The sequence below is a fragment of the Nesoenas mayeri genome, assembly GCF_963082525.1.
Source record: "Nesoenas mayeri genome assembly, chromosome: 7".
Lineage (NCBI taxonomy): Eukaryota > Metazoa > Chordata > Aves > Columbiformes > Columbidae > Nesoenas > Nesoenas mayeri.
In genome coordinates this window covers 30,528,744-30,539,503 of record NC_137551.1, presented here as the reverse complement: position 1 = coordinate 30,539,503, position 10,760 = coordinate 30,528,744, and the positions used below count along the sequence as shown (strand labels likewise).

Here is a 10,760-nt window from a genome sequence, read left to right as displayed (position 1 = left end):
ATGCATAATCACAATCTTGATGACAATGGAACTGTTTTGAATAAGCAGAAAAGAAAACCTAATTGAAAGAAAAAGAAGAGTTAAATTGAGTGTTGAATTCACATCAGATATTAAACATCATCTTAAGGTTCCTCACTTTTTAAAAGTAACTACTGTTCACCAGGTTATGTCTATTGCACTAATTCGCGATCAGGAGTTAGTCACGGGAGATAGGTTCAGTTTCTACATCATTTGGTCTCTGCTTTACTTGTATTTTATATCACAGAAGGTCAGATACTGCTTGATATTCATACACCCCACACAGCACAAGGTAAGTGCAAAGACCCCTCTTCCCCCGCTAAACTCTGGCAACTTCCAGGCTAATTGTCTGGGGCAGAATTCCACACATGTTAAGTCTCTTTACACTGGAACAAGCCCTCACCCCAACAAATATTAACATTCAAAAACCACTCAGATAAAGACAAAAAAATTTAAGAAAAAATAATCAATCCCACATGCCATCAACTATGCCATCAATAATACAAAATATTTTACACCGCTTGCACCTGAGTTGAATAGTGGAAAAGAGAGGGAGACTCTGTCAGTGCAAGAGAATGATTCATGTGACCACTTTGTCTTAATTACTCAGAACAAGCAGTTTGTTGCTGTTTAGTGAAGAACAAAGATATCAGCGTCCCTTGACAGAAAAATAAATAGCCATCATGGTGGTGAAGATGATGATGACTGCCAGAACAACGATCAGAATCCGGTTTTGGATGATTCTGAAAAAAAGCAGAACAGACAAAAAACCCCAGTGAATAAACCAAATTACAGAATGTATGTAGATAAAAATCATAAAAATAAGCACACAGACAAATATATTGGAAAAAAGGCGTGTGCTCACAAATTTAGCATTCCTATACCATTCTGCGTATATTGATTGCTTTTTACTTCTTTCAATTTCCATTGCTTCCAAACATTTCTTTATGTAGCTATTAAATCCAACTTTTACATTCAGGAAAGAATTAGACTTTTCTTAATTATGCATACTCTTATATACATATTAGAATAACTGAAATACATCATGTTACAATTTATTAACCTTTTAAGAACAAATGAAATAATTAGTCCTCAGCTGATGCAATTCAAGCAGGGTGGTCTTTAATAGTAAATACTATTATATTTTTTTAAGCCATTCTGAAATCTTCACAGCTTTTTTTATTCTGAACAGAAACAATTCATTAATTTTCATGGGATTTTACTATTAAGGTACAAGATTTCAAGGAAACACATGTCAATGAGATACTTACTTGTACTAAAGTACCAAGGGAAAAGTATAAAAGATAGTTTTGAAGAAAAGGATGATATAAAGAAGCAAGTGTCAAACTGTGAAGCTTACGTTGTAAAAGCATCTCCTGTCTCTGTTGCATACCTTTACTTATGGTAATAGGCAAATGTTACATTTTCTATGTAGTATTAAAAAAAAGAAAAGGAAATTAGTAATAAAAAAAATACGCCAGAAGTAGAAAGTCCTAATATTGTTCAATCATTTGTTGGGAGAAATCCCTGCATCTAAAATCAGACACCACATCTCTTCAGGTTTTATCTGAAATTAATAGGTCAATTAAAATGAACAAACGAACAAACAGTACAATTTGAGGCATTTTATGGGAAGATTCTGGATTGTGAAAAATCAGTGTTTGTTATCCCGTTCTCATGGAGGAGGAAGAATATCTTCATAGGCTCTTCATGAACCAGGAACTTTTGCAAAACATATTTGTGTAATACACGAAGCATATCATCAGAACTGGAGAAACACAACAAAAAAAACCCCAACAAAACCAAGACAAGAACCCTAAGTTATATTTATTCTCATTTTATTTTTTTCTCATGCTTCTGCAAAACAAAAGAAAACAAAACAGAGCCTTCACCAACCAAACAATGGTAAGAAGAGGGAAAACTGTGTTTTGTGAAACATCAAACCAAGTACAAGGCTCCCGCTTGAAGACAGGGAATGTAATGTGTTAAAATGAGCATATTTCACGCAGTGAAAGAGAGAAGAAACTCCAGAGAGCAGAGGGGAGTTTTCCTTGGGAAATGTTTCTCATTCAGATGCGGGTGGATATACATATAAATTATATTGGAAAGTGTAAAGAAAAATGCAGTTTTAACCAACTCCAGCTCTCTTCTTGCTTACCCCCCACCTAAAGAAAAAGCAGTAGAAGGATGGATGAAACCTGTCACATCAGACAGACACTCTCCCCTGTGACACTCTAAAAGGACTGGCTCTCTATCCTCCTGACAGGTTACAAAATGATCACATTTGCTGACACGTCTTCCGCAAAACTGCTTTAGTGTTTGTGTCCACTTTCCTAGCAGGAGATGAATGGGCTGCTTTGTCCTCATTTATCACTTAAAGCTGAACTAAGATCTGTCTCGTTTATTTTTCCCTTCCTCACTAGAAAGGCTCAACCACAGCATTAATTCTTTCGCGATGACAGCTAATTCAAACTTAACAGGCAATATTTACTCTGCCAAAAGGATGAGGAGGAGGGAGGGATGTCTCTCACTACTTATCCTGCCCCCCTCCCCAAAAAAAAAGAAGTGTAACAGGCTAACAAAACAAAGCTAATTAAGGGCTTTTGGTTCTTGTTGGTTTGCACTTCAATTTAACACCTGAACTTACAAGCTTCTCTTTTGTGGCAGGGTGTGACATTCTCTGCCAAACACCTGATAACAAACGATTTGCCCAGGCAAATGCATGAAAACCAGAATATATATTTACTCACTCACCCTCATCAACTCCTGAAAAGACACTCAGCAAAATTGAAACTCAGCAGTGAAATAGATTAAAAGCATGAAAACTCTTAAAACATTCAGCCTTAAGTAATACACAGTGCAGCTGGCTTGACAACCATTTTATTTGTGGGATGTGGGCCCCAAGGCATCCATAATGCTAATTTACAAAGGATTAACTGTGAGTGAAACTCGCTTAATCTAACACATAGTTAGGCAAAAGCATATATAACATACTGAGTGTTTAAATCAACTCCTCCTATCTGTAGCACAATGAAAAAGCATTTCATCATCTGAGACTTAAAATTAAAGAAAATGTTAAAAACATTACTAAATCCTCCAAATGCTTTCTTTTTAATACTCTGGTAGTACACACCTGATTGCAAGATTATCTAATCAGTGTCCACATCTGTAAAATCCTAGTCAAGAGAACACTGAGCAAGGCATGCTGCCACCTGTATCTGCTAACTGAATGTTCACTTCAGTTGTGAACCCAGGAAAAACATATCAAAGTGCAATTTCCAGGAATCCAAATTAGTCTGTACAGTGTAGCAAAAGAATATCATATTAAAAGGAACAAATTAATCATGAAATAGGATGGATGTTATCAACAGACTCCTACACTGAAGCATTATATACTTTTAATATTGAAGCCCACAGTTAAAGATTAATTTTCTATCTTTAAAAAAAGAATGACATCGAGTTTTACTGTTTTACTTTCAAGTGAGCAAGTAAAATTAAACTAACTGCAAGCTGCTGGAAGGATGGGGCTAGGAGGAGACCAACCAAGCCATTTGGTAGCAGTAGGACAATCCCGAGCAGAGCTTAGCAAGCCGAGCTTGCTAAAGCCTGAGTCTGGGAGCTGCAGCTCAGACAGAGGATGCAAGTTCTGGATGTCAGCACATTTCAGATCTTGAAGTCAACAGGCAAGGGTGACCCTTCAGAGTAAAGAAAAACCCTCTGAAGGGCCCAACCCTTCAGAGTAAAGAAAAAAAAAATCGAGGAAAAGGGGTTTTTGAGTGATCCAAGACAGTCAAACCAGCTCACAGTGGTAGAACAATGGTTGGCATTGGCAGGACCCATCTGTAGGGAAGCCTATAGTACTGTCACAGCCAGACACTGCCAGTGGGTATTGCTCTAGGCAAAGCATTAAAGAATTTAAGTGGGGGATGGAGCAATAATACCAAAGCAGAAGAAAACGGGGCCTAACGTTCACTACAAAAACAATCCCAAAGGCTAACATGCTCACAGGAAGCAGATGATAGTCTTTTATCTCTATTACACCTTAAATTCAATAAAATCTGGTGAATGAGGAAGCCCAGATTCTTCTTTGAAAATGCAAAGCATGTTTACAGGGTAAATAATTTAAGAAAGAATACATACTTGAAAGAAGACACCCATTGAAACATCCATGGCTAAAATGCCTGAAGGCAAAAACTTGTGCATTTGCATGCTGCATTTTATTAAGTTAGCACACTGTAGCTTTAAAAGAATGCACGGCCAAATTAAGAGGAATGTGTGACTGAAACATCAAGGATTCCTCAAGTTTACATTATGAATCATAGTGCTGTTGATATGAGATGAATTAACCATTTAGTCGATGCAGCTTAGGCACCGAATTCACACCAAGTTCTGCTGGAGCCCGGCGCGCTGGAGCTCGTTAACAGCCCATGTCCTCAGTTCCTTTCATACTCAGAACTCTAAGAGCACAAGGGCTCATTCTACTTTGAGTCAGAAGAGATGAAAAATCTGTGCTTTTAAACCAAGTTCCATCTAGTTTATCATGGACAGCAGCCCAACACATTTGGGCGCAAAACCACATAGAAACAGTAACTGAAGCAGATGCGAGGGTAACATTAACCGGTGCACGGGAAGAGCAGGCTGGACTGACATGCAGAAAGCGCATCCTACTGCCCTTGAGATTCCTTTTGCTCCTCTTTTCTAAATGCCTGACCCTTTATCCCGGCTTCTGGTCCCAGTGCCTGACCTCTGGTCTCCGGCGTGCTGGAGGCTCCCTGAGGCCAGCGCCAACTCTGTGCGCTGAGGAGTGACACCGTCCGCTTGCAGGGATCACCGATGCACGCACTGTAGCACTATCGCTCTGGAGAACCATTCCCATATCCATTACCAAACACTGATGTCCCTGGCAGCTCAGGTCCCCACATTCCTCCACGGCAGAAATTACGCTGCCTTTCCACATTTCAAAACCCAAAATGATTTGCTCCTCTCTGTAGCTTCACACACACACACGCACACACACAATGGGTCTAACTCTGTTTGTGACATGTTTAGATCTGCTCCATATAAACACAAAGCAGTTCCCAACTAAGCTTTTGCAAACCTTACATTAAGGATGCCAACCATGTTTAAACCTTTTTACAAAACTGCATTCATTAGCAGGGGAGTGCACGACATCTATATGGGTTCAGCCTGATGTCTTGCACATGTCTTAGTGCCTGATTGACCAGCATTGAATAATGATGCCTTGCCATTAAGCACTGATGGTACAATAACAATTGTAATGAAAATTAGCAATCACGGTAACATGTTAACAAAATACGGGATATAAACGAACCAGTGCAGACTCCGGGCGCATAAAGAGTTTTGTGTCCTTAACTTGAAATAATGAACACTACAAACAAAATACTGCAAAAATTTCTTACAGAAGCTCAACTCTGACACTGACACAAATAAAATACAAATGGCTTGGGGGATCAGTTAGCACACATTCATTACAACACAGGGCTTTATTCTTAAAGAAAGCATCTCGAAAAATAGTGTCCTCAAGAACACAGACTGATTGACGATGGACCACTGTCCGGCAGTGTTTCACATGAATTTAAGATTTAACTGGAAGTGATTCCTATCAGTTTACTGGAAAGAAAGGCTTGTTCTCTGTATAGAAGACTACATTTTAAATGGTCACTGAATACTGGGGTATTGCATTTTTGGGTGCCCTTTTGTGAGCTGCAGTTTTTTCTAACATGCCACAAAATAGGTGCATGCAAATCAGTGGTAAGTGATTTTTAAGTACCCAATATTCATGTGCAAATCAGCAGATTCAAAGAAAGTGTAGGTCTAAGTCTCATAGGCAAATACATACCAGTCAAAACTAAATGTGAATTTGAAGTAATATAGCTATACTCAGATACTTTCTGGACAGACACCGTTATTACTGTATATAAGGGCATCCTTGTTACGAAATATCAGGAGCTTTCAAATGGAAGCACTAGACTCCACAACAGGGGAATAAAATGTTATGACTGATAAAGCAAAGCCTTACAAACATAATGACAAATCTCTACGTTCGGGTATCTGGGGGTTGTTCAAGTAACTATTCATGTTTCCCATCTTTAGGTTTAAGAATGCTTTTCTTAAAAAAAAGCAACTGAAAAGAACTAGACAGGCTGTGGCAAAACATAAAGACATGACAACCTACTGAAATAAAAGAGTAAGAGAGTCCTGCCTGGCAAAATTACAGCTGGTTGGAAGTATCTGACTAGAGACATTTTTCATCGTTAACAACTGAAATTAGAAAACAGAAATCTCAGTGAAAAAATATCTGGACAAGTTGCATACAAGTCCTTGGCCCTCTTCTAGCTGACCTTGGAAAAAGTGATGAATTTGGAAAATACTCAAGGTTTGTTGTTTTTTTTTCTTTGCCCCCGCCCCAAACTCTGAAAAGGAGTCCAAGTTCTTTGTGTTCCCAAGCCAGAAGAACTGATTACATTGTAATCAACAATATATATTTAAAGGTGAAAAGGCTTTGGGGAGGGCGGTGGAGAGGGAATGGGACCCCCCATGGCTTACTTCATGCCAAAAAGCCCACACTGCCCGGGCTCCACCTCCAGCCTGGAGAGGGGCCGTTCCCAGCAGGAGCCTATTTTGTGTTCCTGAATTCCTTCCCAAAGGAGCCTCTTCTTCCACTGGGGACAGGGGCCCTAGTTTCACATGTGTAGGACCTGGGGAAAATCCATCAAAATTTGCCGAAAACTGAGCAGATAATGAGAATAAAGCACCCTAAATTGAGAAATAGATCACAAAACATTATGGCATTTATTTTCTAGCTGACTAGTAGGGGTTCTTGCAAGAGATGGGTCATACAAGGTGCTTAAAATACTGTTGATAGGGGTGAGGAGTTGTGCAGTGCTACCTCCTCTGGCTTTAAAGATCAGCCTTAAGGACTGGGGCTGTCTACTCGTAAAAACACGGATACCAATCTCTAGCTATAATATTACATTCAAACCACATCAATGTGCTTCCACCTGGGCCCTGAATGAAAGAATGAGTCACGTAATAACAGGTGCAGGGAGGTAGTCACACTATCCAGCTTTAAACATCTAAATTATACCTAGCTAATCTCTCTCAGCTCCGTGCGTATGAGCTAGAGTCCTGCTCTGAATTGTCTTCTCTTTTCCCTGGCCACATATGCATCCCAGGAGAACTAGTCAGTTAAGTTAGCTGGCTTGGTTAGGTGCCTACAGGTTAAGTAGGGACAAATGTGCCTCAAAGCTTGAACATGAGCCACAAGCAATTTTCCCAAAATCAAATTAGCTTAGAGAGAGTTTGCTAGCTCTGAAGGGTAAAACCATCCAGGAAAAGCTTCATCATACTGTAAAGTGCCTGTAATCTCCCATTAATCAGAAATATTGCAGAGATGAAACTCACCAGTAAAGCAGAAGATGTTCATTAATAATTAGCCAGTAAATACCTTGATTCATCATCTCCCTTTAATGGATCCCATATTTCCACATGAAATTCTGACCAGAATCAAATGCACTTCTCCTTTGACAAGAATTTTGGAGGAGTGAGAGATAGGAGAGACAATGAAATACCTATCTGTGATGAATGCCTCTTGAAATGCAGAGGGCTTCATTGGCTCAAGGAACTAGGTTTTTTACCTTGCTGTGTCATCTTCTGACAATCTTACCATTAAGATAAAAAATTCAAATTATTTTTATGATATCTGATAGGTAAAATACTTCTTGAGATACCTAATTCACAACTGAAATCTTGCAATACATTCAAAATGTAAGAAAAGTATACAAACAGCATTGGAATATGGTGGTATTTGGTAGCCATCGTGATTATCATAGCTTGCACGAGTCCTGTCTCAAGGAGCTGGCAGTCTCAGGGGAGATCACCGGGGAGCAAGTGGATGACACTTCGACTGAATGGCCTTGGAAGGAGAGATTTCTACAGGAATGACTGGAAGACAAGTGCATGAGGTGTCAGCATGCAAACTGCAATAGAAAAAGCCTGAAAGAGAACCCCATGGATGTGAGACCTAGGATAAAAATGCAAAAGCGAAGAGTACTGTACATCATCCACTAGCTGAGATTTTATTCATTGCTTATTTTTAAAATGCACAGGAAGGTATTTCTGAAGGATGAAAAGTATCCTTCTGCTGATGAGAGACCCTGACAGAGAGCACTTCCCTGCACAGTTGTGACACAGCTTCAGCTTTCTCCTGTCTCCATGTCCACTCCTTCCACGGAGGGAACAAATTAGATTATCACTGTCATTAGGAGGAACAGCGGGTGGCTTCCGGGGTCACAGAAGCTCACCAACCAAAACTGGAGGGAGATTAATTCATTTCATGCAAAGCAGAGGCAACCCCAGATCTCCTTGGCAAGTCTCAATGAAGATCATGTGCATGGTGGCAACTGCGAGTGGAAGGAGTCAAGGTTGTGCTAATCTCCGACCAGCCTTTCTCAGGGTACTGAAGTATCAAGAAGAACAAATCACACATTTAGTCACCTGAGCATGACTAAGAACCATAGGCCTTCGCAAACATTACGAGCGCTGTAGAAAGCGCTAGGAGGGAGGGCGGATAGCCCAGCTGTCAGCATCGTGGCATTCTGCAGGACACTGCTTGCATAAAGCCCCGGTCCCCAAACAGTTAATAGGAAAAAAAGCCCCAAACCTCAACCCCCTCGTCAGCACTCAAAGATAAAGCAATTATTTCTCCAGCAGAAGAAATGTATGCAAACTATCAAATGACAAGAACATACATGATTGCACATTGGCTTTTATATTAAATACAGTTAAATTTACATTCCGTGCAATTCAAAGAATGCAAAAATGTCCAAAGTCTGCACTTTATCAACTTTCATAATCATTAGGAACCCAACTAAAGCACTAAAATATATATCTTAAACAGATGAAAGAAAATAACATCTTTTGCTCTGTGTCACTTTAATTAATGACTAATCTACAGCTTTCAGGTGCGATGTAGCTGGAGACAGGACACAAATACTTTGCTTACATTATTTTCCCCTTATCACACCATATTTGACTGGGCGTCTTTTTGTACGGCAAGTTTTCTACAATTGTCTTAACAAAGTTGACCTCTTTTGTAAAAACCTGAAGGCATCTGCAGCAATTGTTCCTGAAGATGTGCCATCCAAAATGTTACCATTTCATGGCACTTCTTGAATGATAGAATAGATTTTTTTTTTTTTTTTGGTCTATATTCATTTTTTTTCAAATGCTATAAAAGAAAGGAAAACAATCATGGCTAAGGCCATTTGTGAGATGGCATTAAAAGAGCCTACTCTGAGACAGATAAAAATAATGAGAATCTTTCTGTCAAGAAGGATTTAGAAAATATCACTAGCATTATTAAAATTTAATTTTTTACTGTGCTTTTTGGTTCCCCCTTTTCCAGTGATAATGAGCAGGACTGCACACCTCCACATTGCTAGTACTTGTTTTGAGCAATAAATTCAGCCTTCCAGTCTGAAGACATTTCAGACAACAATTTTGACTGCTATAGGCTTATTTTTCAACCTGTTCTGTGCTTTGAGTCTTCCTATAAAAACCAGTTCATAAGCTAATTTTCCACAAGGCCAGTGGAACAAATAAAAATCAATTTTTGCCCAACTGGTTCAGAGAAAACCTGGGAATAGTGAAGACAGAACAGTGAAAAATAAAAAGAATCGATGTATTCACAAATGGTTTACCTGATAGAGAACTATCAAATTAGTTGACAGGAGATGCTTGCCACTATTAGAGTATTTTCTTTTCAGCATGTTACGGTGTTTCCATTAGGGGAGCAGAAATGCCTCTACTTTGTTATGACCTCAGACACCCCGGTTTAATAACCACACCGAGCCTCCATGCATTCTCTAAAACTACAGGGCACAAAGTCAAAGTGCAAGAGCACTTGCAGATCATGCAACCAGAGGGACCCGCAAGCCCAACCTGGCTTAGAGTGGGTGTAAGTTTTCGTGATCTCACGGAAGGATGGAAGATTCCTCTTCCAGTGAGCACAGGGAGACATTCGTGACCTCAGGCCAACCTTGTCAAGAGGAATTTGGTCCATCAAGAAAGGAAAAAAATCGTAAAACGCTGCCCAGACTTTCCTCCCCAGTTAAAAACTCAAATGTTCGGGAGCATGCTGAACACTAAGTAGTTTAATATCTCTTGGAGAGAAGCACACAAATCTATCCAGAGATGGGAATCCCATTCGCAGACTTCAAAACTTTCAGATTCCCAAGGACAACTCGGGGCATAAACTTTAATATTGTGGCTCGATCTATTTCCTCATCTTTGCTGCTAATTGAGCACGATACTGAGAAAGGACTGGATAGGTGCTTATGCCTGTCAGTCCACAACCAGAAAAATATGTCTGCAAAATTGACTGAAGAACAGAATCTGCTTTTTAATACAAATTAACCATTGCTCCCGTGGAAATAAAACAAATATATAATTTACAAGCTTAAATATTAAGGAAGCTCTTTCTAAGTAGCTGTAATCTTCACTCTAGTATGTTGCATTTTATACACTCCTTCATTTTTATGAGCTGGCATTAAAATGTGACTCGTTTTAACAGAAAAAAAGGGATTAAGTATGTCACTCTGAAGTAAAGCTGCGTATTACCTATTTAAAAATATTATAACACACCATGGAGACATCATTTCTAGGGCCAAACAAAACATTACTCAATGAAAAAATGACATGAAATATAAAATATTCAACAG

At 39.3% G+C, this 10,760-nt stretch overlaps 1 protein-coding gene across 5 annotated transcripts in view; it reads right to left on the bottom strand.

Moving 5' to 3' along the window:
* The window catches only part of VTI1A (vesicle transport through interaction with t-SNAREs 1A), a 265,072-nt gene that overhangs the window by 295 nt on the left and 254,017 nt on the right, over positions 1-10,760 (bottom strand). For 4 of the 5 annotated variants that reach the window (XM_080347515.1, XM_080347520.1, XM_080347518.1 and 1 more), the window contains one exon: positions 1-761. This exon is cut by the window's left edge and continues 295 nt beyond it. In XM_080347515.1, the coding sequence (XP_080203641.1) occupies positions 668-761 (94 nt within the window). In that variant the 3' untranslated portion in view covers positions 1-667. The remainder of the gene's footprint in view (positions 762-10,760) is intronic. The other variant, XM_080347525.1, reaches the window with a different exon arrangement.